Raw genomic sequence first — 27,962 nt, 5'->3', positions numbered from 1 at the left:
ATGTTTTACATTTACTTAGGTCTTTTCTGACGTTAAAATTGAGAAGAAAAAACAGGTTTTATGTCCAGCAGAATCTTTTTGTGTTAAATTGCCCAGAGAATATTCTGAGTTTGGTCAAACAAATGCAACAGTGCGCACAGGAGTGGCATGCACTTCAGTCCCGAAGTGGCAAGACTCTGGCATGGCTCCTTACAGGCAGCAGAGTAAGGATTGGGTCGTATTTTTGGAAGGGTGTGTGTGCGCATCGGTCGCCTTTTAGGTCTGCTGAAGTATTTCCAACAGCAGCGTCTGTCAGGAGATAGCTGGGTGGCAGGGAAAGGGGGACAGAGGGGGGCTTTTCGCTTCGGCCACCTGAAAGCCATGTAAGATCTTTGGCTTAAAAGAGAAAAATACAGAAACAATTCGCCTCAATAGTTCAGGGAAATCTGTGAAGCAAATCTAAAAAGTTAGCCTATTTATCAACGGATCTGCTTAGAAGACTTAAAGAGGAAAATAAGGACTGAGTGGACACTGGAGTTTTCTGGAAACGCTTGAAGAAATCTGAAGAAGTTCAGGTTGGATGTCAACTGCAGGAGCTCTCACACTGACGGAGCGTCTGTCTGTCTTCACCGAGGTAGCACATAAAAAGCCCGCACCCCTAAAAGCAACAGCTCTTCTGCCTGCTGGAGTAGTTGGGGCCGCGGCGCGTCATGAGCGGGGGTCGCTTCGAGTTTGATGACGGCGGGGCTTACTGCGGAGGATGGGAGGGGGGCAAGGCGCACGGCCACGGCATCTGCACGGGCCCCAAGGGCCAGGGAGAGTACTCCGGCTCCTGGAACTACGGCTTCGAGGTGGTGGGGGTCTACACGTGGCCCAGCGGGAACACCTACGAGGGCTACTGGTCGCAGGGGAAGCGCCACGGACTGGGAGTGGAGAGCAAAGGGCACTGGATTTACAAAGGGGAATGGACGCACGGCTTCAAAGGGAGGTATGGCACGCGCGTGAGCGTGGGCAGCGGCGCAAAATATGAGGGGACGTGGAATAACGGGCTGCAGGATGGATACGGAACAGAAACCTACGCGGATGGAGGTGAGAGGCCCCCCTAACCTATGGCAATATTATTATCAGTCTCTGTCTGGCAGGGTCCAGGTTCCACTTACTGAAAGCTTATTCCTTAAAAACAGAGCATATCCTATGGTATTAAATAAATAATATTGCCTAAAAATGGAAATAGCATGTTTAGATTTTGGATCCTTTCCCTTTAAAATATGCAATTTTTATGTTTAATTTGTCAATTATATTAAGAAAAAAAGTTTCAAAGTGAAATAAATCTGACCTACAGGGCAAAGAATACATTTGGTTAGCCACAAATTTTGCAAGTTATCCCACTTAAAAAGAGAGGAGAGGAAATATTCTTATAGGTATTCTTCCACTATGAGAGACAAAAAGACCTTATTTGTAAATTATGGTGGAAAGAAAAACAAGCAATACTTCTGGTTCTCACAGACCTGTAAGATCTTCTGTAAGAAGATCCTCTGTCCTCCACTAGTTACCTGTATTAATTCACCTGTTTGAACTGGATATCTACATGAGAAAGTTTGGGGCTCCCCTGATAATGTTCACGATTTTCTTCATAAATCATTGGTTGTTTGGATCATCAATTTCAGTTAAATATATCATATAGTAGATGAACACTGATATTTGAGAAGTGAAATGAAGTTTATTGGATTAAAAGAAATTGTGCAATAATTAAACAAAAATATGCATGTCCGTGAATTTGGGATCCCCTGTTGTTTTATTGATTTGACTTCCTTTAGCAATAATTATTGGAACACAAAATTAGTTTGATAAGCCATTTGACCCTTGACCTATATAAACATGTGAAGTCAATCATGAGAAGAGAGACTTAAGGTGGCCAAGAGCAAGTTTTTCTCCTCTTTGCATCTTCTCTGAAGAATGTTAACATGGGAACCTCAAAACAGCTGTCAGATGACCTGAAAACAAAGATTGTTCAACATCATAGTTTAGGTAAAAGATACAAAAAGCTTGCTAAGAGATTTCAGATGTCAATTTCCACTGTGAGGAATATAGGGAGAAAATAAAAGACCCCAGCCACAGTTCAAGCAAAGGCCTGGAGTGGCCGGCCCAGAAAAATCTCAGATAGGCAGAGGCGGAGGATGGTGAGAACAATCAAACTCAACCCACAGACCAGCTCCAAAGACCCACAACGTGATCTGGCTGCAGATGTGTCACTGTGCATCGTTCAACCATCGTTCAGCATCTCCTTTGCACAAGGAGATGGTGTATGGAAGAGTAATGCGGAAGAAGCTTTTTCTGCGCACATGCCACAAACAGAGTTGCTTGAGGTATGCTAAAGCACATTTGGATAAGGTGCTGTGGACTAATGAAACTAAAATGGAGTTATTTGGACATAACAAGGTGCGGTATGCTTGGCGAACAAAGAACACAGCATTCCAAGACAAACACTTACTACCCACAGTCAAATTTGGTGGCGGTTCCATCATGGGGGCTTTGGGGCTGTGTGGCCAGTGCAGGTACTGGAAATCTTGTCTTAGTTGAAGGTTGCATGGATTCCAGTCAGTATCAGCAGATTCTTACAAACAATGTTCAAGAATCAGTGACAAAGTTGAAGTTGCGCCGTTGTCATTGTCTTCAACAAGACAATGACCCTAAACATTTCTCTAATTCTACAAAGGCATTCATGCAGAGGAACAAGTACAATGTTCTAGAATGGCCATCTCTGCCCCCAGACCTGAATATTATTGAAAATCTGTGGTGTGATTTAAAGCAGGCTGTCCATGCTCGAACGCCATCAAATCTGACTGAACTGGAGATGTTTAGCAAAGAGGAATGGTCCAAAATACCTTCAACCAGAATCCAGGCCCTTATTGGAAGCTATAGGAAGTGATTGGAGGCTGTCATTTCTGCAAAAGGAGAATCTACTCAATATTGATGGCATGTTTCTGTTGGGGTGCCCAAATTCACGGACCTGCCTTTTTTGTTTAAGTAATTATTGCACAGTTTCTTTAAATCCAATAAACTTCTATTCACTTCTCAAATATCACTGTGTTCATCTGCTATATGATATATTTAACTGAAATTGATGATCCGAACAACCAATGATTTATGAAGAAAAATCTTGAAAAGTATGAGGGGTGCCCAAACTTTCTCATACCACTGTATATAAAAGACGCCTGTCCACAACCTCAAACAGTCACAATCCAAACTCCACCATGGTCAACACCAAATAGCTGTCTAAGGACACCAGAAACCAATCTGTTGACCTGCACCAGGCTGTGAAGACTGAATCTGCAATAGGTAAGCAGCTTGGTCTGAAGAAATCCACTGTTGGAGCAATTATTAGGAAATGGAAGACATACAAGACCACTGATAATCTCCCTCCATCTGAGGCAAATTCTCACCCGTGGGGTCAAAAGGATCATAAGAACGGTGAGCATAAACCCAAGAACCACACGGGGGACCTAGTGAATGACCTCCAGAGATTTGGGACCAAAGTAACAAAGGCTACCATCAGTAACACTCTGCCCTGTCAGGAGCTCAAGTTTGCTAGAGAGCATTTGGTAAATCCAGAAGGATTGGGAGAATGTCCTATGGTCAGATGAAACCAAAATAAAAGTTTTTGGTAAGAACTCTGCTTGGTGTAGAAAGAATGCTGAGTTGCATCCAAAGAACACCATACCTACTGTAAAGCACGGGTGTGGAAACATCATGCTTTGGGGCCCGTGTAAAGGAAAGAATGAATGGGACCATGTATGATCAGATATTGAGTGAAAACCTCCTTCCATCATCAAGGGCATTGAAGATGAAACGTGGCTGGGTCTTTTAGTATGACAACAATCCCAAACATACAGCCCAGGCAATAAAGGAGTGGCTTCATGAGAAGCATTTCAAGGTCCTGGAGGGCCTAGCCAGTCTCCAGATCTCAACCTCATAGAAAATCTTTAGAAGGAGGTGAACGTCTGTGTTGCCCATCGACAGCCCTACAACATCACTGCTCTAGAGGAGATCTGCATGGAGGAATGGGCCAAAATACCAGCAACAGATTGTGAAAACCTCTTAAAAACTTGGCGAAAATGTTTGATTGCTGTCATTCCCAACAAAGAGTATATAAAAAGGAACCGAGTTGAACTTTTGTTATTGACCAAATACTTATTTTCCACCATATTATACAAATAGATTCTTTAAAAATCAGAAAATGTGACTTTCTGGATTTTTTTTTCTCAATTTGTCTTTCATAGTTGAGGTATAACTATGATGAAAATCACAGGCCTGTCTCCTCTTTTTAAGTGGGAAAACTTGCACAATTGCTGGCTGACTAAACACTTTTTTGTTCCACTGTACATGTAAAAGAAACAGTTATGTGATGATGCAGTTAAAAATAAAAACTATATGTTATATTTGTTAGAAGTAACATATTTGTTAATTTGTTCACATACTAAAAACAGTTTAATTTTGACTTCTTCTTTAAATCAAACTAAAAACAAAACTAACTGCAGCCAGGTCAGTTCACCAAGAAACCACTAGGGGGGTTGCCACACAAGCAAGTCAGGTTAGTTCTAGTGTTTCATTGTCTGTGACAAAACTTTTACTTCTTTTTGATGTTTTTCTATTTGAGATCAAATTAAAATGGGGGCCTGGCTTTTTTGACTAACAGGTCAACATCAGCGTTGTGTTTGAATGTCCTTACTACTCCCTGTCCTTACTACTCCCTATGGGGGTTCAAGGATTCACTTTCCTCACAATCCAGTTACAACCTTGATTTTTTAGGTCACAGTTTTGTTTCAGTTCGATATATGATTTTGGCATTACAAATTGACAACAATTCAGAAAAATTTAGCAAGTAACAATGTAGAAAAATCAGATCGACCAGAAAGGTTACCGCCCCCAAGTGACAAAAACGCCCCCTTAACACTGCGCGCAAAATAGTTGAGAAAACTATTAACATACAAATCTAAAAACAGTTTCCCCAAGAAATACAGTTTGTACATTTCGACACTTTACAAACTGCTACTTAGTAATCAAATGAAATAAACAATAAACTTTGATGGCCCAGAACATGTTCCTCTTCTCACATGAAGCACACAGGCCGGCATGTCCACCCAGATCATCCAACAATAAAAACCGAGCAGCCTGATGATCCTGACGATCTTTAAAGATCCATGTGTGACCAGAAGAAAACTGCTGCTGTCAGTCAAATGGGAAACAACCTCCACACTTACATCCTTGAAACTAAACTGGAGGGTTTATTTCTTTATTGATCTTTTTTGTTGCAGAGGAAGGATTTTGAACTGACCTGCTTTAACGTTTTAGAGTTTTGAAGGGGAAAATAGTGTTCACAATATTCACATTTTGGACCTTTTGTTCATAGGTGGCCACTTCATCTGTGGAATTCACAGCTTAGTTATTTAACTGTAACTTTGCTGTTATTAGTTGAATTTTAACATTCATAAAAGTTTAAAACTGACTGATACCGATTGTTTAAATGGTTTTGTAGATGGACTTTTTTTCTCGGAGATGCACCGTTCTATCAGTTTCTTAGTTTAATAAACAAAAATGTTCCTTTAAAAATAACCTGAAGTACTTCAGTTTTCTTGTACTTTTGCAACAGCAATAGTTTCCCTGAGTCATCAGCCATTAAAAGCCCAGTTCAGGGGTAAGCTGGGGGTGGGTGGGGGGATGTTATGCTGCCACATGTCAGCTTGTAATAATAGCACACAGACTCTGAGACCTCTTGGCCTCACGTGCTGAAGCCGAGCTGTCATCGTAATCCACACATGTCACTTTTAGACAGAGTGTTGTCCAAACAATGTTTTGTCAGGGAGGCTATTAATGAATCAATTATTTTATTCACAAATACAATCATTTTTTTTAAATCTAAAGGAAGTGCAGCAGTGAAATGCAAAAGTCACAGCTGGACTTCGTGAGGATCAGTGGCTGGAGGTAATAGAAATAATGTTCTGGAATGATAGCAGCATCATTATACAGCTTAGAACAGGCCGATATTTTGAAAAATACTTTGTTAAAAAAAATCAAAAGGAAAAATTTTGTCAGTATAAAAAAAGAAACCTGAAAATGTTCTATTATTGTGACTATTTTTGAAAACTTGAGGTTTTACTACAAGTAGGACTCTGGCTTGTTTTAAAGACCCACTCAGATAAAAAATAGTGTATATCTTATTTTTTACATGTTCTTGTAACCTTTTTTCTCATGATGGAGGACACATATAAAAAAAACTTGCATACATGTATACCGGTATTTAATTTACATTCATTAAAATGACTAAAATGATTTCTCTGTTGTCTTCTCCAAGTTTAAGTCTTCCTCTGCTCCTCTCACTTCTGGTGTGCCCCAAGGCTCAGTTTTGGGACCTTTATTGTTTATTTTATATCTGCTGCCTTTACAGCATATTTTAAGTTCTTTTAATGACATTTCTTATCACCTTTATGCTGACGATATTCAGCTTTATGTGTCTTTTAAACCCCAGGATGTTTTTAAAATACAGACTTTACAAAAGTGTCTGGATTCAGTTAAGAGCTGGATGAATAACAACTTTCTCCAACTCAATGAAGCCAAAACTGAGGTCCTAGTTTGTGCTCCTGACAGTTGTCTCCCCAAGATAATCCATGAGCTCGGCTCACTTGCTTCTTTTATCAAGCCCTCTGTCAGGAACCTAGGTGTAACTTTAGACCCGGTTTTATCCCTGGACTCTCATGTCGGGTCACTCGTTCGCTCTTGTTTTTATCATCTAAAAAACATTGCAAAATTGAGTCCAGTCGTGTCCCGTTCTGAGATGGAGATGCTCATTCACAGTTTTATATCCTCCCGTCTCGACTATTGCAACTCCATCTTCACATGTTTAAGTAAAAAATCTCTAGAACGGCTCCAGATTGTCCAGAACGCTGCTGCTAGGCTTTTAACCAAGTCATCCAAGTTTTCACACATCACCCCGTTGTTAATGCAGCTGCACTGGCTCCCCATCCACTACAGAGTGCATTTTAAAATCCTGGTCTTAACATACAGAGCTCTTAATGACCAAGCACCAGTCTACATAAAAGACCTGGTGCAGCCATACACTCCCAGCAGGTCACTGAGGTCATGTGACCAGGGTCTGCTGGCTGTTAAGAGAACCCGTTTAAAGACTAAAGGAGACAGAGCCTTTGCCACGGTGGCCCCATCCCTCTGGAACTCTCTTCCTCTCAGCCTCAGATCTGTGGACTCAGTGTTTTCTTTTAAAAAGCAGCTAAAAACATATCTTTTTAAAATAGCTTTTTCTTAATTTCTTTTTAACATGTGTTTTTACTGTGTTTTACTGTTGTTTTATCGTGTTGTACTGTGAAGCACTTTGTGATTTTTATCTGGAAAGGTGCTATACAAATAAAGTTTATTATTATTATTATTATTATTATTATATTAAAAATGCATTTCTGAGTATTTCTTTATTCAAAACTGTAGTGAACCAGGAGCAGACGAAAAAATGCCATTTTAAAACGACTGTATTAATGACGCAGAAGATACACTGGATGGGTCACAAACTCCCGCTTCATTCTGCTCCATCCACTTGGAGCCAAATAGATCCATGAACGTCTTTGTTTTCCTCGTCTGAGCTGGAATCTGGATCTAAACTGTAAAGCTAGATCGCTCCACTACTGTTTGCCATTTTTGTTGCACCGCTAATGTTAGGTTTGGGGTTGTGAAAGGCTGTAAGCTTTGGGGGAGAATTTAAACTAAGAGCTCAGTTATGGGTAACGGAAAGGGGGGGCGGTGTTGCTCTGCCCCAACATTCTTTCCCACAACTCAGAGGGGGATTTCTAATGAACTACCGCCGCTCCTAAGAAACTATGTTTAATAAATCAACACAAGTTGGTTTTTTTTGCTTAAAAACAGCATAGTCATAATTAAAATGCCACTGGGAATGCTGTGAAAATAGATCAAAAGGTCATTTAAACGAGGCAGAAACAATAAAGGCCTCTAAAAGAGAATCACAAAAACATTGCTGATAAAAGTCCTTTAGATTTTTTTTTTCATGTATTTCTTAATTTTGTGGTGCAGCGAGATTCCCATTCTGTTCTCCAATGTTTTCAGGTACTTTCCAGGGTCAGTTCACTGGTGGGATGCGACACGGCTATGGTGTCCGTCAGAGCGTCCCGTACGGCATGGCGGCTGTTGTCCGTTCGCCTCTTCGCACCTCCTTGACTTCACTGCGCAGTGAGCACAGCAATGGCACCGTCCTGCAGCAGGACATCCCGGTCATCACCACCACCAACACCTCAGGTGAGGAAACGCCCGTTGCCACGCCAACCCACTTGGGACCATCCCGCGGAGGCTTCGCCCTGACTCTCCAGGTGGATCCAGAGGCAGTGAAACCAAAGAAGAAGGGCCTGTTTCGCAGGAGCTCCCTCCTTGGAAAGCTGAAGAAGTCCGACTCCAGTGTGTCGCTGTCCAGCCAGAAGAGCAAGACCAGCTTCCTGAGGCCAGATTCAGCGCTCAGTTCCAACGCCAGCGACACAAATTCCACCATCAGTGGGGATGAAAGCCTGCTGGGAGTTGAGGATTTCCCCCCAGTGGAGTCCGACATTGATGCCACGACCACAGAGGTCTACATGGGAGAGTGGAAGAACGACAAGCGCTCAGGATACGGAATAAGCGAAAGATCTAGTGGCCTGAAGTACGAGGGGGAGTGGCTTAACAACCAGCGACATGGCTATGGCTGCACCACATTTGCTGAAGGAGGAAAAGAGGAAGGCAAGTACATGAACAACATGCTGGTGAAGGCTATGAAGAAGAGGATGATCCAGCTGAAAGGAAACAAAATCAAGCAGAAGGTGGAGCGTGCAGTGGAAGGAGCTCAGAGGGCTGCAGCCATCGCCAAGCAGAAGGCAGAGATCGCTGCTTCCAGGTAAGAACACGGAGCAAAGTTCTCCTTCTCTGAAATGCAAAGGATGCGCGCTCTGATGTCAGAGCCTTGGAGTTGGTCCCAAACTCTGAGGCTACGGACCGGTACCGGTCCATGGGACAGGTGGTACCACGGCACAGAGAAAAATACACAACCTATGTCTTCTGAAGGAAGTTTTATTTTGAAAAGCTACGGGATTCACCACATCCGACTCATTCTTTATGCATGTCAAGTCGCTTGTTCTTAAAGCGGCTCAGCTGACCACCAAAATTAAACCCCAAGCTAGCAAAGTTAACCATAAAACAAACGTATTTTTTGGAAAGTTTATTTTTTAATTTTTTTTTAAGAAAAGAGTCAGTGGTGAAACAGAAGAAGAGCATTTGACTTCAAAATAAAAAGAATCTGCATTTAACAGACAAAAACCAGGCTTTACTCCAAATATGTATTTATTGTGACAGTCGTTCCCACATACCATAATATAAATGCAGAATTTTCAGCAACCGGCTGTCTAATGTTGCAATGATGCTGCCAAGAAAGTTGCTCAAACTGCTGATTCACTTTTTCATACTAGTTTTAGCGACCTTTTTCTTAAATTTAAAAGTTGTGTAAGGGGGAAAGTTGGCATCTGATTTTTTTAGCTTCCACTTTACAGTTATGGCTAAAGTTATGCATTTTAATGGTTCCTACATGAAATCTAGAAGACAAATAAACGTTAAAAGCAGCTGCAGATTTTTTACCGAGCCTCATACAGGCCGGTCCATGAAAATATTGTCTGACATCAAACCAGTCTGGTCCAGGACCTGAAAAAGGTTGGAGACCACTGATCTAAAAGATCTTAGGGTTAGTCAAACTCCAAACTTCCACTTCTCCTCTCAATTGAGAAAAGATGCTAGAGGAACATGGAATGATTTTATTCCCTTTTAAATATGGAATGAGGCTTTAAATGTGCATTTTGGATGTTGAAAATTGATACAGTCTGTTTGAAACATGCATTTAAGAAAACCTGTTGAGCAGAAAGAGCAAAGCACCCCCTTTTAAAGACTTTCCAATTCTCTTGATCAAAAACAGTTCTTTCACAGCAAGCGATTTTTGTTGCTTCCAGTTTGAAAAAAGTCTTTTGCTTTGCTTTCAAATCATGCCATTCCTCTCTTCAGGCTCTTCTCCATCTCCAGCTTCAGCACAAATATTTGAACAGTTTTTATCAGTAATATTGCAAATTGGTAATAATTGGTTACAAATATTATTTATTTTGTAGAATCTAAGTTGATCCTAATAATATGATCCTATTTTAATTGTAATAGTTGATCATAATGGATCCTTTTTTTAATTTTTGGATTTTATTTTATTTTTTTAATTTTATTTTGCCTTGTGTGACTTTTGTCACTTTTTTTAACTTTGGAAGTTTTTCCATCAGTTCACGGAGTTCACCTTTTTATTTTACAAGAATCCACTTGACCTTTCTTCCTAAAGTGAAATGTCCAGTTTGTTCCATAAACTGGAAGCATTGTTGTTTAGAAATAATCCCACCGTAGATACATTTACCAATTTGATTTTAATTTTTAATCTCAGGTATTTTTTTAATAAATCCACACCTCTTTGATAAACACCTCAGTTTGAAGCTGTGGTTTCTGCAGACACTCTAAAACTCCTGCCGAAGACCAGGCCTAGCAGGAGGGGACTTTAGCAGCGAGTGACGGTGAACAGATTTCATCTAATATTAGAAACGTATCATTAGCTGTTTGCTAATGCCGTCAAGCAAATGTCAAGACAGTTTGAGTGGAGGGGCTGACCCACTGTAGCCTGACCCACACAGAAGAGTACCGCGGGATCTGTAAAAGACAAGTACAAAAAACAAAGAGAAGTTGTTTTTTACGCTGCTTTTCATGACTTTAATACCAAGAGTCTATAAAAAATAATGCAAAAAATTACTTTTTAATTTTGGGGAAAATGAGCCTTTGTAAGTTTAATTTGGAGATTTTAACTTAGTGTGTGTGAGCATTGTTAACACATTAAGATAGTGAGTAGCATAGAAAAACAAAAAACACATCCATCCATTTTCTAAACCTGCTAAATCCCTGTGAGGGTCACTGGGTTGCTGGTGCCAATTCCAGCTGCTTTCAAAGACAAGATTTTCCCTGGACAGCTTTCTGGTCCAACTACAACTTCATAAAGATGTTGTTTTAAATTTGCTGGATTAATTGCCAGGAATTCCCTTCCTTTTTCTACCACTGATCTCTGACCTTTCACCTCTACCATTTTTTATCAGTATATTTCTCTTCCTTTCCAGCCATGTTGAGATCATCATGTTCTGACTCCTTGGCTTATTTGCAGCATTTTGAAGATGTTATATATCTGAATGTTTTCATGTTTAACATAACATCCTGTTTTTTACACAAAAAGGTTGAATTAGAATGATTGTTACTAGACTGAAGCTGCTTCCAGCTTTTTGTTTCAATAGCTGTACTTTTAGAAATGTTATTGAATTCTGCACAATCTGGGATGCACGTCAGAATTCTGCCATTCCTGGTGAGATTGGCATCTATGTTTTATATATTCCATTTAGAATTTGTATTTCTGACGGACTCAAAATCGTCTAGAGCTGAATTTATCCCTCTTTTCTTTATTTTGGATTTATTTTTGGACAGCACTCATTTCATGCTAAAAGCCATGTATGCTTGTTCAGATTAAAATGACCTGATTATTCCTATTTTTCCCTTTGTAAAGAAAAAAAAGCCTAAAGCTGTACTTTATTTTCTTATCTGTACTGTCTAACTTCCATTAAGTTGAAATAAAATGACTAGAAATATTTCATTTTTATTTGGCATGTGTCAGCTTACCTCAGAAAGCTGTGGGAGGTTCTCAGGAGCAGAGCAATGGGCCAGTATCACCAAAAACACATTTTTCATTGGAGTGGATCTTTAGTCAGTTTTTCATATTTAGGAAGCTTTTAAATGAGAGGATAGAGACTTCAAAAGATATCCAACTGTTACTTCCAAGCTGTAATACATTAGTAACTACTGAGATTCAAAAGTAATTACCTTAAAATGTGTCTAAATTTTAATGGATTACATATTTATTGCAGCCCCTTAGTAATAGAAGTATTTTGAATCCAGATGAGGGGCAGTATGCTGTCATAAAGAGTTCATGTAGTTTTTTTTCTGGTACAGTATAGCAGCATGACACCACAAAAAAAACGAATTTGGCAAAGGTTGCTTAATTATCTGGTCAAATGTGAGCGTTATTTAAATCTAACAGAAAAAGAAGGAATTTTCTTTTGCCGTTTGTGCTGTTTTAAACATTTAATTGTCTTTATGAACTTTAAGGAGGAGATGGAGGCTTTTAGGGTGATTGCAACACGAAGCTCAAACCCCCTCAGTTTAGTTCATAAACATGAACATGCAGCCAAATCATTTCTGCTTTGAACAGAAGAAAACGTGCGCCTTTGGTTGTTTAAAGACTAAAGCAAAAAATGCAAACTCATAATAACAGGTTAGCATACCAACTTGCTTTAAAGGGCCTATACCATGCTATTCTTCAGCCTTTCAGGGGAAAAAATTTGCCAACATATGTTAATATATTACTTTTGGCACACTGAAGAACGATTTTTTAATGAAAGAGACGTTATTTTTACAGCTCATTTTACTACCCGGTAGTAAGACAACTCGACCTCTAGAGTCGGCCTCAGCAGCTTCTCTGAATTTCGCCCACCAAAACAAACAATATCTGAACTTTTGCAAAGATGGATGTGCATATTGTGCATATAATAGGAAAGGGTTAAGCCAATCACTGCTCGCTCCGCAGAGACAGTGTGTGTGTTTGTTTGCCTGGGGGTGTTGCTGGAAGCTTAGACTCTTCCTGGAAGGGGCTGTTCCTCACTTTATGATGTCACAATGTGAGAACCTGCTCGTTTTTGTGGATTGGTTGGGGCTGGTTGTCAGAGTGCAGGTTTTTAGAAGAATACCCGAAATGCTTGAATGAATCAAAATACCACTTTGGGGTTGGCTTTTGTGAGGAATGACAGACCAGGTTTTAATAATACAGTTAAAACCTCAAAAAACTGGATTTTACATCATATAAGTCCTTTAGAGAACACCTAAATTGTCTGTGCAGACAAAATAATATTTAAAGCAATACATAAAATCTATTCAAATGTATTTAGACTGTTTTAAAAGTTAATGTGTTACATGGTCAAATAAGAAGCAGAAATTATATAATCAATAAAATAGAATAAATTACAACGCAGTGAATTAAAAGAAACTGAAGCCCATTTACTGTGTGTTAAAAGCCAAGTTTAAAAAGTGGGTTTTTAACGAAGACTTAAAAAACAAAAAATAATGACGTTAAATAAAGTTAAACTGTTTGGGTCTGTGAAGCTTTACAGGAAAAACTTGGCTCAGTAGTTTAATAGAGTCGTTGATCAAAAGCAGAGAGGAAATTTTGCAGCATTTTTTTGATCTATCAATACCTCATGAGCTTTTTGTTCCTGACATTAAAGACAGATTTATTGAAGCCCACAAACAGCATGAAAAGAAAAAACCCAGATGAACTCCTGAGACAAATCTGTCGTGCGATCTCTCATCTGCTTGTGGTTTGTCTGTGACCGTACAAGGTGCTGGTGTTCCTGTGTGAAGTCAGCTCTGTGTTTACAGCACTGAGACTTTACACTGATGCTCCGCAGACCGCGTTCACGCAGACTCAACTCTAAATATTGCTCTTCTCAGATAAGCAGCAAGTAAAAGTTATTCATTCTGTCCCTGCTTTGAGCTCACCTACAGTCCATCAGGATTTTGCGATTGTGTTTAATTCCATATAAGTTCAACAAGCAGCTCGCACATAAGTCTTCCCATTCAACAGAAATTTATAGCGCTGTGTCTTTGAGTTTTAGTCATGAAGTAGACAGGATTAAGAAAAGAAAAAATTTTGTTTCATCTATTGATGTGACTTTTAAGCATCCATAACTTTCTATCTGATGTAAAAATCACTCCTTTGCACATCTGGAGTCTTATGAAATGAAACTGTAAGCAAATATATGTTTGAAAATATGTAAACAAAGCTGAAGATAATATGTTAACGAAATGAAAATAAGCATGCATTAATGAATCATTTGTTTGTTCAGAAAAGGAAATCTTCAAAATAGTAATTGTACTTCATTTTTAAACAGTAATATGATAGTGTCGGATTGGTTTTAGTTAATAGAAAATAGTGTCCTTGACAGAAAGATTGTTTATTTCAGTTTAAAATGTAATACGCCAGTTATCACGCCCTCTACGTCTTTTGTGACCTATTAACTTATTAAGGTAGTACTTCACAATACTTTTAAAGACCCACTATGATGTAAATTGTGTTTTGGATGTTTTTAACATGTTAGTTTGTTAAAGAAAATTAAGCCTAAAATTGTATTTTTGGATAATTTTTGTTCAAATCATTGTTTATCCGGAGCAGATGAAAAAACGCTGTCATATTTATGAGGTAGAAAATACATTTGACGGGCCATAAGGCTCCTGCTCTGCTCCATTCTGATGCATTCGCTGTCAGACAAATAGATCCAAGCACATCTTTGTTTTCCTCGTCTGAGCTGGAATCTGGATCAGTATTGCTCACAATTTTTGTTGTACCAGGAGCGTTACGTTGGAGTTTTGAGGGGCTGTTAGCCAGTGGGAGAGCATGTAAACAGACAGCTCTCAGCAACTGGGGGGGGGGGGTGTTTCGCCACAATTTTGGTCGAAGCACACGACTCAGAGGGCAATTTCTGAGAACCTACTGCCGCTCTGCAGAAACTATGTCCTAGAAAATGACAGGGTTTTTTGAGTTTTCCTATAAATAGCATCACTTTTTTAATCCTTGTGCTATCCTAGGCACTTTAACATTGGGAGTTGGGTCATTTAGACCCACTAGACAGTGCTCTGAACCTTATTTCTTCAATGATTTGTGATTTTCACTGGTGTCCATGGATTACATGAAATCCTCTTCACCTTTATCCACCTTTGTCATGGTAGGGAGAACACGTCAATGTAAGGCTGGAGTCATCTAAAATGGCACAAGGGTTAAATGGTTTATTTCAAGCAATCAAAGCAAGAATAACGCACAAAAATTCATACAAAGACGTATAAACTTAGGATAATTAGACATTGAATCTAAGATTGCTTGAAAGGGAGTGAAAGGAAGTGAACTCACATGATTTATCATTATCCAGTTCATAACCTTTTATCAGATATCAATGACTTACCAACACAGTTTCAGGTCAGTAAGAATACTTAGGTATCAATAAATCACATTACAACGATTAATTACTTCATAATTATGTGAAATAGACATAACCACATACAGAACAGTTATCTAAAATATATTCAGATTATTTTTATTAGAAAAGTCATGATTATGATTAAAAATAACACTGTCAGAAAAAAATAGACTTAACAAATCATGACTTTTGGGGCAAGTGAAGTGATATAACTAGAGATCAATCAGTTTAACCATCTTAATTGATTAAGCAATTTTATTATTATTATATTAATAAGGAAATGCTGTGACTTAAAAAAGCTCCATAATCTGTCGATTGGCCAAGGTTGGTAATTCCATCTTGCCTGATTGACAGCCGTCTTTCTGGTTTTAACAGAGTTTATAAGTTCTCTTCGCTGTAACAATAATCATGATCAAAAAAACACTTGGAACACTTTTAAAGTAAAATGAATAAGGAATTTTCTCTCTAAAGTTCTTTTGCAAATGTTTTTCATTATCAATAACTGTTTTATTTCTGCGGAAACACCTTTACTCATCTTAAAAGTGAACAATCATTGGTTTCCAAACCCTTTTTTATTGCTTTCATTCTATGCTCTGACCGCTGCAGATGATCAAGTTAAGCATTTAGGTCTTTATGATGGTTAAAATTACCTGGAACTGCATAAGATTATGAAAAAGTTATTATTTTTCAGAAATTGACCAAATGTCAACATGGTTCATTTAACTGATTGTCAATAGTAAAAATGTACAACGGAACACACTAAAAAGAGAAGAAAATACAGTTTGCAGCTCAATAAATGGACAGAATTCCTGTTCAGTGGTTTCATCAAAAGTCCATTTTATTATTATAATGTCATTGTTACAAAGGGATGGTCCCCAAGCCCCAGAACAGCTGTTAACACATGTGGGTGGCAGCATCATGATGTGGGGTCGTTTTGCAACAAGAGGATTTAACACACGTGACGAAATGGACATCATCAAAAGTATTAATTAAATCACGAGGACACTTTTAATAGAGAAATATGAATAAATATAAATTCTAAAACTTTATTTAAAAGAAAATATATTTGGTTATGAAAACTCTTTGCGTAACTATAGTAGTTAAACTGAACAAGTGAAACTTTACTTACTGACATTTGAATTTTTACATAAAAATATAGAACAGAAAGCATTTTTTAAAAGGATACAGAATTACTTTAAAAGAACGAGATTTTTATAAATCTATTCATTTTTACTTTTATGCAGGTCTAATATTAAACCATTTCATTAAAACAAATAAGTTAAATCCTGCATTTAGTAGGTCTTCTCTGCAGTCAGACTCAGACCATCAGTTCAGTTCCTGCAGAAAAACAAAGTGAAGGTGGAGGATTGGTTGCTATGGAGACCTGCATGCATCCCTAATAGAGCCCACTGGTCTGAATCAGCATCACTTTCTCAATAGCAAAGATTCAAATGCCAGCAAGAGATTTAAACACCAAGCATGCAATCTTAAGGCTTTAATCAAGATCATAGAAAACTAAAATGTGGGATACAGTTAAAATAACATGGAAGAGGTTCCAATAACTTTACAGGCAGAGATACTGTGTGCTAATTGTTCTATGCAATTTCAGAAATTGTTTAAGTTTTTTGCTTTTAAATGACTTTTTGGAAATTAGCTTTAATGTTATCATGCTAACTACTCCTGCTTATGCTTTCATGAACATCAAACCTATGCTTCTAAATCGGAGGATGCAGCCTCTTTAGCCTCTGCTGGATGAGTCCAGCAAAGAAATGAAGATAAGAGCTTCCTTTGCTTCTCTGTCACTCAAACTTAAACAGCTATAGTCCTGTGCTCCCTAACCTTAAACTTAAACCTTTGTTATATAAGAGGAAGAGACATGACACATCTGTTCCTGGCAGCCGCTTCCTCACGCTGTGATCCTTTGGCAGTGAAGATGAGGGTTAAAAATACCCGTAGAACCAGCTCAGTGTATGAGCTACAAGACCTGTCCTCCTCAGGTCCGGTTGGTTTACGTGTTTGCTGGCATTCGGACGCACTGTGGACATTGTTCTGTTGAGCTGGTGGATGGGAGGCGGGTGTAAATGATGCAAACGGGGGCTGTGTGGTCACAGAGGAGCCCTGACTAAATATGGACCGGCTCCCTCCTGTTGTATCACAATCACAGCGGAATGCAACAGCTGATTATCCCCCCCTTCCCCCTGCTGTCAAGTCCCAAACTCCCCCGCCTAGACACATAGACTCCTACGATGCCTTGCAGTGAGTTGCTGCTTTAACACACCTTCTGCAGGTCCACTCTGGACGAACAGCAGCCTGCTTGCTGGTGGGGTCTGTGTTCCTGACAGCTTTAGCTCCTCTGCTTGACAGCAACAGTTAGAGCCCCGGTTCATCTTGCTTCAGCAGTGGTGTCAAATGGCTGCACGGATAAAAATATGACACAGCTCATAAGCAAGTTCTTGGGTATAAAGGGTTGGCATATACTTGTGTCACACCTTGCTTTAGTTGTGGAGCTTGGATTAGATACTGTACTGCTGACACAAGCATTTTGTCATTGGTCCGTGAAGAACCCACTATTTAAACCACATAAATGTCAGCTTCAGACCGTTTTCCTAATTGTTTATTAAAAAGAGGATCAGCAAAACAGAGTATTCAATAAAAACACTGACTGATAAGATCTCTGAGCAGGTTTTAAATTAGCACTTCGTATATTTTGGCAAGGTGGTTTAATTGAAATGTGGCCCTCTTTTTATAGAGGCTCCCTCATGTACGCATTCACACACATTCCTGTCTTTTTATAGTTCTGAGGGTTTTCCATTGACACAATGCATTCCCTGTCTCTTTATATCCTCACTGATGGACTGGACGTTTGCTTCTGCAGATTGGCGCTGCGCCACAATGCGGCATTTTAACACTAATCTTAGCGACTGTGGGTGAAAAGTGGGAAAACCTGTACGCGTCACACAGGTGGCCCGAACCAAATGTTAAGATCATAGACCGCTCTGTGAACCCAGAGAGCAAAAATGTTCATGTACATTATTTTTCTATTGGCATTCTGCGAGTGACAGGTTGTGGTCAACACTGGAACGAGACATGAGTATAAGCAATGGTGAAGTAGGTTAGTTGCAGGCAGGTGTGTGAGGATATTTCCTTTTTGTACACTGCCCTGGGAGCGATAAGTGCCCTGTTCTTACGTGCAGCCTGGCTGTTATAAATGAGAAAATTAGACAATAAGAGTGTAGTTTGTGTGGACATCCTACAGGTGTCCCACTTACATATCACGTGCACATCCTCTTGCGTGTATCATTTGCGCACGGAGCAAGTACACACGCCTCAATAATGACAAGAGTATGGCGTAAGGTCACTGTACAACAGCATCACCCGTACGTCATAAGTACGGGTATTTCATGATACACTTACCACTCACACACAACAATCATACGTTCTATTTTCACGATGTCTCTTATGGTAGCCTTTTGAGCCGTTATATCAAGTTGTTGCCATGCAGAATCCTATAGGTGCCATTTCCGTGTGTCTGCTCATGGTGAAAACTGTACTCTTTTGCTTCCCACTAAAGCATATCCTCTCTTCCCTATCCTATGAGTTCAAGTTGACTGTGCCACTGCCGAGAAAAGCCTCCTAGTGTTGGGTATGTGATGTACAGCAGCTCTGTGCTGGAGTGTTGGGAACGCTCATACACCAAAAATGTCTGGATCATAAAGTTCTCCTGCAGGAAGAAAAAAATCCACTTTTAGCTGGCTTCCTATTTGTGCAAAAACCCTTCTAATGAAATGAGGTTGGAAATTGTAATTGCAGACTTGTTGTCACATTGGTAATTACTTGCAGACATCACAAGTGAGGGTGTGTGCAGTAAGATTATTGGCTCAGAGTGATGATCTTAGTGTTATTATAGAATTAAAGTTCATTAAGGTATTAGTTTGTTCAAAATCCTACAAACGTCCAGGATCCCAGCTTTACAAGGAGCCAACCCCTCTGCTCTTTTACTTTTTAATTTTCCAATCAAGTCCTGACTAATCGTGCTAAGTCTGATAAATCTTTGTAAAAATATTTCTTTTGTTCGTCTTCTTTAGTTTTTTTTGTTTGTTTTGATTGCTTGAAAAAAAGGAATTCCAACACCAAGTGTTGTTTAAAACATCTAAAGACCCGCTCTACCCCTGTCGGGGTAACGGGGTTTCCTGATCCTGGTAGGCCTGTAGAAAATGTGTTAAATATTGAGAATGAATAATTATTCTGTATTTAATGCAAAAAAAGCAAACATTTCAAAACTTAAAGTTGATTTTTTTTTAAGATTTTTAACTTAAAACCCTTAAAATTATGGAGACAACCAACCCACAATTTGTTGCAATGGTTTAATAATTCAGCTGTAACCTTGAGGTTTGGAGGGTTCCTTGATACCAACTTTTTGTGCTGCAAAGAAAATTATCACATCTGCAATATGATCTCTGATGGTGGCGAGACGACATTGTTCCCAAAGTGATTTTCAGTTTCAGGTTGCTGGAACTTAGATTATAAAAAACGCACAACTAACAGATACCTTAACCTGCTGACCACCACACCAAGAAAAAAATATTGAAAACTATGTTTGCTTCCATTTCTTATTGCTTTGGATAAGTAATGCACACAATCAATGTTTTTTTTTAAATAATCTTTCCAAATGAACTAGTGATTGAGCAGGCAGTAGAGTTAAAGCTGCTAGCAAGTCAATGCATCTGCCTCTAGTAATTCCATCATTCAGGATGTAGTTTCCATGAAGAAAATGTGTAAGGAACTGGTCACCTATGAGAGTAAACTGTAATATGTTTTCTTATTATTTTAAGTTTATTAAGTAAATAAGAATTTTCTTTAGTTTAAACTTTGTTTTAGTGCAACACTTCAGCTGGCTGTGACTTCCTTTCTGGTTTACTTCACTTCGTGAGTCGGCCGTGGTGCAGCGGTAGGGCGGTCGACCCATGATCGTAAGATTGCAGGTTCGATTCCCGCCTTGCACGCCCATGAGTCGAAGTGTCCTTGCGCAAGACACTGAACCCCACCTTGCCTCTGGTGGTAGCGGCCACCAGTGTGTGAATGTATGTGTGACTGGGTGAATGGGTCTGTGACTGTGAAGTGCTTTTTCCTTGTAGGAAGAAAGGTGCTATATAAGTATACACCATTTACCACTAGAAGCTGCGGGACCAGTGGCCTCTCATTTTATTCAATGCTGTTTTCAGTCAGAAACTAAACATCTCTCATTTGCTAATCAGAATGGACGACCAAAATGTGTGTTTAACCCCCACCTAGAAACTTTTCATAAACCAAAGGAGGATAATTTCTGAAAGAAAATTTCTGAAAATACAGAGCTGTAGTGATAGTTTAAAAAAAGGAAATTTTATCTGATGCATTCTGTCAAAGTTCTGTATTTTGTGACCAAGTATGAAGCAAGACCAACAATAAAATAAAGAAACTGGACAGTTTGTGCTAAGTTGAAGCACAGAGAAGCAGACATTTGGTGATTTTTCAATCAAACAAACCATTTTATTTTTATATAGAAAGCTGAGCCGTCATTTGTTAGCACAAAACAAATCTGAAATATCATCCATGAGTTGTTATTGTGAGTGTTGATCTTGTTTGCGACAGCTGCAACAACTAATGTTCCTCTGGGAAGCACCTTCCCCGCTCCGTCTCAAACTGGACCCAGCAGCTATTTTGGGCCAAAGTTTTCTTCAAGCCAACATCTCACAGACTTTTCTCAGCGAGTCGTTTTCCTGGTTTCTATAGAGCAGCTGTTTGTGGCCTTTAAGTAAAGTCACTAAATGGATTGTTTCAAGTTTATAAATCTACCAAGAATTTTCCAGACCTTTCCCTTTGCTTGATAATATTTTACGTTTTATATAATACAATAATACAGTTTAAGACATTGTTTTTTTTTCACCCCAACAATAAATTCATGTATCAAAATCCACAGGAAATGCAACAATTGACAAAGCTTGCCAAAGCAAATAAGAGCAGACAAAAAATATTTTTCGATACTAAAGAAATGTTTCTTTAATTGTTCTAACACAGTCTTAAGATAAAAAATATAAAATATATTATTACCCAAGTTGACAGCAGAAATAAAGGGTTTGAAAGTTTCGTCTTGGGCTTTAAAAACTGACACGTCTTCCGTAATTTCATTCTTTATTTCTGTTATTTAATTTAATTATGTCTGTTTTAAGATTTAAAATATTGTAACAAAAAGGCTTAATTGTCTAAATGTTTTCTGCTGATGGTTTGTGTGCTAAAGTAGAATTTGTACGTAACAGAAGTTATTATTTTTTCTTCTTGATGCAATAATTTCTGCAGGATATGTCATATAAAATTGTCCTTTCTTTGTAAACTCACAGATTCTAATCTGAAAGCAGTTTTAGAGTTTCTAGTTTGCTGCAGACAGACAGAGGTGGTAATGATCAGATCTGCTGTAGATGCTGACACAATGACAGATGTGTTATCTTTAACAGCACTTACCATACAAAGAAGGGTAAGTTGTGTTGCATCTCTCAACTGCAGGACAACCCATGCCAAAGCCAAGTCAGATGGGGCTGAACAGGCCGCTCACGCCGCCAACGGTGAGTCCAGCATCGCCAGACTGGTCGCCAAAGAGCTTTCCCCTTCCTTCTACCAGCCAGGTCAGTGGACACCCATTTCACTTTCAAGTTAAACTCAAACAGTTTTTATTTGAAATAACTTTGGGGATTTGTGTTGTGATTGTTAACACAGTAAAGTTTGTGGGTCCAGAAACGGAGCAAAGACATTTGTTGTCATTTTTGAGCATGTTTTTAGGAACTTCCTACGTTTTTCTTTTTCATTTTGTTACACATACCACAGTTGAAAATAAAAGAAAATCACTGTAATTTATCACCTATGGTCATGTTTTAATCTATTTTTATGACAAGTATTTTTTTGGGGGTATATTATATCTGGTAAAAACTACCCGGCAAAAGTGATGGTGTAACTTTTTATAGTGAAAGTGTTCTAGGGTTAAAACTACTGCCCATGCTGTTTCAGAGGAGTAAACTGATGTTCATTCACATGATTTTTAAAAGTAACTTGGACTCCAGACAGTTTCTTCTCTTTCCGCCCCTCAAAACATTTTTTTGTGTAGGAATTGAATAATATCCTCTCATTGCTTATTGTGTTTTTTGTGTTCATTTTTTCATTAATCATTTACCGGTACATTTCTTATATATTTAATTTATTTCAAGTGAACATGGGTTATTTTGTGTATTATTTTTGTTACCTTAGGTTTGTCTCAACTTTGCCTATTAGGGCACTTTGGGCTTTTCCTCCTCAAGATGTCATGAGGAAATTCAAAAATATATATTATTTGTTACATCTAAAAATGCCATGTTTGTAGCATTAAGCTTCTCACAGCTTTACTAAACTCCTGGTAATGTTTAAACCAGGGATCTGCAACCTGAGGCTCTGCAGTCACATGTGGCTCTGTAAACCCTCCACTATGACTCTCTGGTTGACGCAAAACAAAATGTTTTCAGTTTGAAAAAGTTACATATTTTTCAGGCAACAAGGCACATTAAGCATAACAAAACAGTCAGCTAATTCAAACATTTTTCTACTCATTCGTTCAAAGTTTAAGCTGTTTGTAGTGCTCCACCAGGCTCCTGACTACAGTACCCATAATGCTCCAGTAATCCATCAAGCATTTTGGCTTCATAGTTTACCTAAACTAAAACATTTCAACAGATTTTTGAGTGCTGTTTGCCACAGAAAATCAATTTGAGATCAGTAAACACAACCAGAATTCATACTTAAGGTGCACCAATATTTAAGGTGGACTGCCTGTTTTTGAAAAGAATTCAAGGATTTAAAGTTCTGGTCCAAAAACATGACAAGGGTCATTTAATAAGCTCTGATTTAATTTTATTTAGTTTGTTAGATTTATGAATATCTGGTTTAGATACACCACTAAAAATATATATATATTTTTTGCTGTTTGTTTATTTCTAATCACTGCTGACATTTCACCACCCATTACTGCATAGCTAAACTTAGAAAAGCCTATGTGTACAGGATGTCTTTTATTTTGAAAGGAAGTGATGTAGACCTCTAGTTTTCAACTATTACACCTTTTGAAAAACTGCTGTTTTCTCTTTGTGTTTTGGTTTTGTTTATGTTTAAAAAAAAAATTCATTTATATTTATCCCAATACTAACAATGGCATCAATACAAATCAGGGTCTTATAAGACTTTGTGGCTCCTTCTGGGCTGTGGTCAGTAAGAAATCAACCTGAATGACGCTTTAAGTTTTAAAGGTTGCAGACCCCTGGTTTAGACCATCCTGATTTTAGGAAATCACAGGCTGATTTCAATCCATAATGTTTTCATTTGTTGCAGCAGCTTTCTTCTGTCTGAGATCCAGCCTCTGCTTTATCTATTCTCCTCATCCTGAAGAGAACGTTCATAGCTTTTATTTCATAGAAGCTCGGACTCATATGCAGCAAACAAAAGATTATATGATGATAAAATAATGACTGAAATGTTTCTATAGGACCTGAATATCTAAAGAAGAAAGTGTTGCAGGACGCCATTGAGGACACGGAGAATGCTGACACGGTCATGCATGAGCCCCTTCTGGCTGAAGAGGAGCCTCTGCCAACACCCCCCGAAAGCCCACTTCTGAATGAACTGGACCGGCTCATGCCGGGCTCCTCCCCGGGCCGCACCCCATCCCCAAGTCCAGCCATCGCCAACAAGGAGGACCCCAAACTCCTCAGTCCAAAAAGCATCACTGAAGACAGATCTGTGAAACAGGGAAGCACAAAAGATGCTGGCAAACCCAACAGCACACCCTCAAGCCGCCCCACCACCCCTGCGACCGCAGTTCCTCCACCTGCACTGGCTCCACCTGAAGGTGAGGGGGCCCCCGGCAGTCGCGGCCCCTCCCGTTCCCCCAGTCGTCACAGCAACAAGAATGAGCAGGGCTCTGAGCTAGAGATTAAGCCACTGCAGAAATTTGACTCTGAAGCCAAGGCTCCAGACCTGCCCCCAGCCCCCGCTGCCCCCACAACCAACAGCCTCATTCTGCCAGATGAAGAAGAAGAAGAAGAAGCACCGCAGCACCGCAAGCTGTCCAAAGCTGCCACCCCTGAGCCTAAAGCTCCAGAGGCAAAGCCCGAAAGAGCCCCTTCAGTCCAAGAACGCTCACCATCCACCCTGGAGAAAAAAGCCCCATCTAGGGAAGGAAGTAGGCCCCCGAGCAAGGCAGAGACCAGGCTGCTGCCAAAACGACAACCTAGCCCAGCTCCAATCCCAAAAGCTTCTCTGAATGTGGAACCCAAAACAATTACAAAGCAGGTGGAGGCCAAAATCATTGCTGCTAAACCAATCCTGAAGCCTGTGGTGTCTGATTCATGTGTGGAGGGAGCTGCAGAGGCTTCAGATCTGGAGGTGAGACTATCAACATGTCTGCAAAAAAGCTCCTTGACAAACATTCATTTTAGACAGTAAGGAATCGATAGAAATGATGTTTTACAGCTACCGCGTAAATTGATTGATTCATCAAAGTCAGAAAACAATAAAACAGAAACATTAAAAAAATGTTTGATGTGTTAACCATTCAGGTGGTAAAACGTGTTTCCTCCAAAACTCCAAACTTTGAAAGAAATGTGTTAAAGTTAATGTCACCACAAAAAAAATTCCAAAACCTAAACATTAATATGAAACATAAAAACAACAAAAATGTCTTATAACCTATAAAAGTCTGCTTATTAACAAAACTGTAGAGGTTAATCAAAAATCCAGCTGAAGTGTTGGTGGTTCAGATGTATCTAAACATTGTAACCTTTCAAATGCTGACAAACAGCTTTATATTGCTTTACCATGACATTATTAATAACAAAAACAAAGTGCCATGCAATGAGCCAAAATGGCTAAATACATTTATCCCAATGGAAAAGCTGGAATTGTGATTGATCTATTTTTTATATTTCAACTTTACAAAATTTGAGTTCTTTTTTATAGTCTACATTTTACATTTAGGTTATAAACGTTTATATATTCTTTAGACAGCTGGAAAGCATTTCAATTTTCATGTCCTGCACTGACAATAAAAGGATTTCTGATCAAATTAAACTTTATAAGCAGATAGTTTCTGTCAGAATTTAAAGTAACCAACTAATGTTTTCTGAAGGCTTCTTTTTTTAAACTAAGTATGCAGCATTTGCAATTTATGACTTTGTAACAGTGTCCAAAAATGTTTTCAACTGTTAGTACACATGTGAAACTCTTCCTTTTTTTTCCATCTAAAGCTGCAATAAACACATGAAAATGTGGCAAAGGTCTGAGGACAGCTGCAAATATCAATGTTTTTTCTTTTGTTTGTCAACGTTTTGTTTCCCATGTTCAAATTCATCTTTGGTCTTATTTTCATGGGATGTTGTAGTTTGCAAACCAGCAAAAAGGTGCAACACCGCCCCCTACTGGACTAGAGGACGTAGAACAGAAGACAGACAAGGAAAAGACCAAAATCAAAGATTAAATATTGTCTAAATATAACACTAATAGTCCTTCCTGAAAACTCTTTCTAATTTTATATTTACAATTTTAAACAACATAACTTTCTTTGTTGTTTATCAAGGCTCTAGTTATACATCCTTGAAGGATTCCACCTCTTTTTTTCAAAGTTTAAGTTTTGTTACATGTAATTGTTTAGTTTTTGAATCACATTTGAGTTCAAGTTTTTGCTTTAGGGCCCCCCCTCAAACACCACCACAGTCAATAGAAAGAAATAGCAGTACTAACAAAGTTATTCCTTGAATGTTCAATTAAACAGAATTCTGCATACATCAATAAAACAGGACTTGAAAAAATCTTTTGTTCTGAAATAGAAATTATTTATAGTAAAATGCTGATAATATTTTAAAATAAGCTACAGAATCTTTTATGTTTGCTAAAGAAATGCGCCTTTTCTTAATCTGGTCAGAAATGCTCTGTGTTTTGTGGTAATCATTTGATATGATCAAAATCTAAAATCTGCTGCTTTCAAGTGACAAGATTTTTTTGTGATCTTATCAGGCAGTGGTCTTACAACAAGGACAAATGGTGGGAAACTAGTCAGATGATGAGAAAAACAAACAACTTTCACTGCTTTTAGGTTTTGTCTTTTGTTCATTCAGAAATATTGTTGCGTTTTCTCTTGGCTAAGTCGCTAAATGACAATACTTAAACATCATTTTGTCTCTACTGTTTTAAATTGTTTAGAGGAAGTTTTATTTTGAAAGTCTAACCATTTGTGTTTCTTTCTTTTTTTTTAAGGGGCCAAACACTATTATGGTCTGCATGGTAATCCTGCTCAACATCGGCCTGGCTATTCTCTTCGTCCACATTTTGTCATGAGACATTGTCCGTCCTATCAGGTAATAAACACTAAAAGCATCCCTATTTCCAAGAGACATTCAGCCATAAATGTGGATCTGCTGCAGGTATCCGGTGCTGCTGGGAAGAGATGCTGTTTGCTCCTCCTCTGTAAGGACTGGAGATGGGAGACGCCATCAATGGTGAACAGGAGCCTCCTGCAGGCTGCTGCAGGTGTGGGTGTCACCCATCCATCTTCCCAGAGATTAAAGACACCGATGGACATTAAAGAACTGAGAGCTCCTCTGTGCTTCTGGTTGTTTTGTAGAAATCAGATGGAGCTGGCGCTGTTTTTTTCATGCATCACGTTTCTGTATGGCTTTCATCAGAGCCTGTAATCTTCTCAGATCAACTGGCTCTGACGATGTTTTGTTTTTTTTCCACACCAGGCCCTCTTATTTTATGTGCATCTGTGCAAGTTCAAACAGCTTTTTCTCTGCAATATCCTTTCAGCTAAGACTGTTCACTCTTTTTCCAAATACTTTTTGTATGCGTTAAATAACTGCTAAAGATTGGTTTAGAGATATGTTGACAAAGTGCCAGAACAGCTGCTTTTCTGCTTGTGAAATCCTGTAAGACCAGGCTGTGAAATGATCTCACAGATGTTCATGCATGAACATGCAAGATGCAGCTTTTGTTACAGGTAAACAAAGACACTGCTTTTGCTAGGGGCGTGTGTGTTAATGTGGTGTCACAACAGGAGTTCACAGCTATAAATGTGCAGTAAAGCGAGGGGGATGACATTTCTGCCAAAGCAGTCATTGTGTATCTTAGTGAGGATGCTGAAGGTCTAAACAGGAAGCAGGAAGTGCGGTGGATGGACTGGTGAGGAGACAGCAGTTTCAGTGCTCAAATCTCTCCAACAGGGCATTTTATTTAGGGCCCATTGAGATTAAACTTTTGTGAATGTACACTTGTATGCATTCTTAAGCCAGCCCAAGAATAAAGTCTGCAAGCATCTCTAAATTTCAGACACTTTAGTGAGATGGAGAATCCTTGAGATTTACTTAACTCCATGTCTTACATTAGTTTTAATGTTTAAGATTTCTTTTTTATGTCATCACGTGATACCACATGATCAAGGTGATTAAAATGTGTCAGTCGGTGCACCAAGGAGGCCGTTTGTTCAGTTATGAAGATTGATTAAACACGTCACTGCTGGGTCAAATAAAGTTCAACTCTCCTCCAAAGGTGAATGTTTAAGTTTTCAGTAAAGCCTACAAGTTTGATCAACCTGAACATTGGTGCAACAGATTAAATTTATTCTGTGGTCCATTTTGTGGTAAAAATTCTGGGTTTTGATGGGGTTATAAGGGGTTTTCATGTTGCATTCTGGCTGGGAAAGGTTAATGCAGACAGTCCTTGAAATAAAGACTGTTCTTTTATTTTGGACAAATGCAGCATTTA

General features: G+C 38.8%; 1 protein-coding gene across 1 annotated transcript; it reads left to right on the top strand.

The window, feature by feature from the left end:
* Positions 1 to 151: 151 nt before the first annotated feature.
* Positions 152 to 27,745, top strand: jph2 (junctophilin 2). The gene is made up of 6 exons (XM_004071041.5): positions 152 to 1,068; positions 8,104 to 8,917; positions 21,693 to 21,811; positions 23,692 to 24,590; positions 26,457 to 26,557; positions 26,624 to 27,745. The coding sequence occupies exons 1-5, from the start codon at positions 690 to 692 to the stop codon at positions 26,535 to 26,537; spliced, it is 2,292 nt and encodes a 763-aa protein (XP_004071089.1). The 5' UTR covers positions 152 to 689; the 3' UTR covers positions 26,538 to 26,557; positions 26,624 to 27,745.
* The last annotated feature ends 217 nt before the right edge of the window (positions 27,746 to 27,962 follow it).

The sequence above is a fragment of the Oryzias latipes genome, chromosome 7, assembly GCF_053564925.1.
Source record: "Oryzias latipes strain Hd-rR chromosome 7, Olatipes_Hd-rR_3.1".
Taxonomy (NCBI): domain Eukaryota; kingdom Metazoa; phylum Chordata; class Actinopteri; order Beloniformes; family Adrianichthyidae; genus Oryzias; species Oryzias latipes.
The sequence above is the reverse complement of the archived record's forward strand: the minus strand, read 5'-3'. Positions and strand labels throughout refer to the sequence as shown.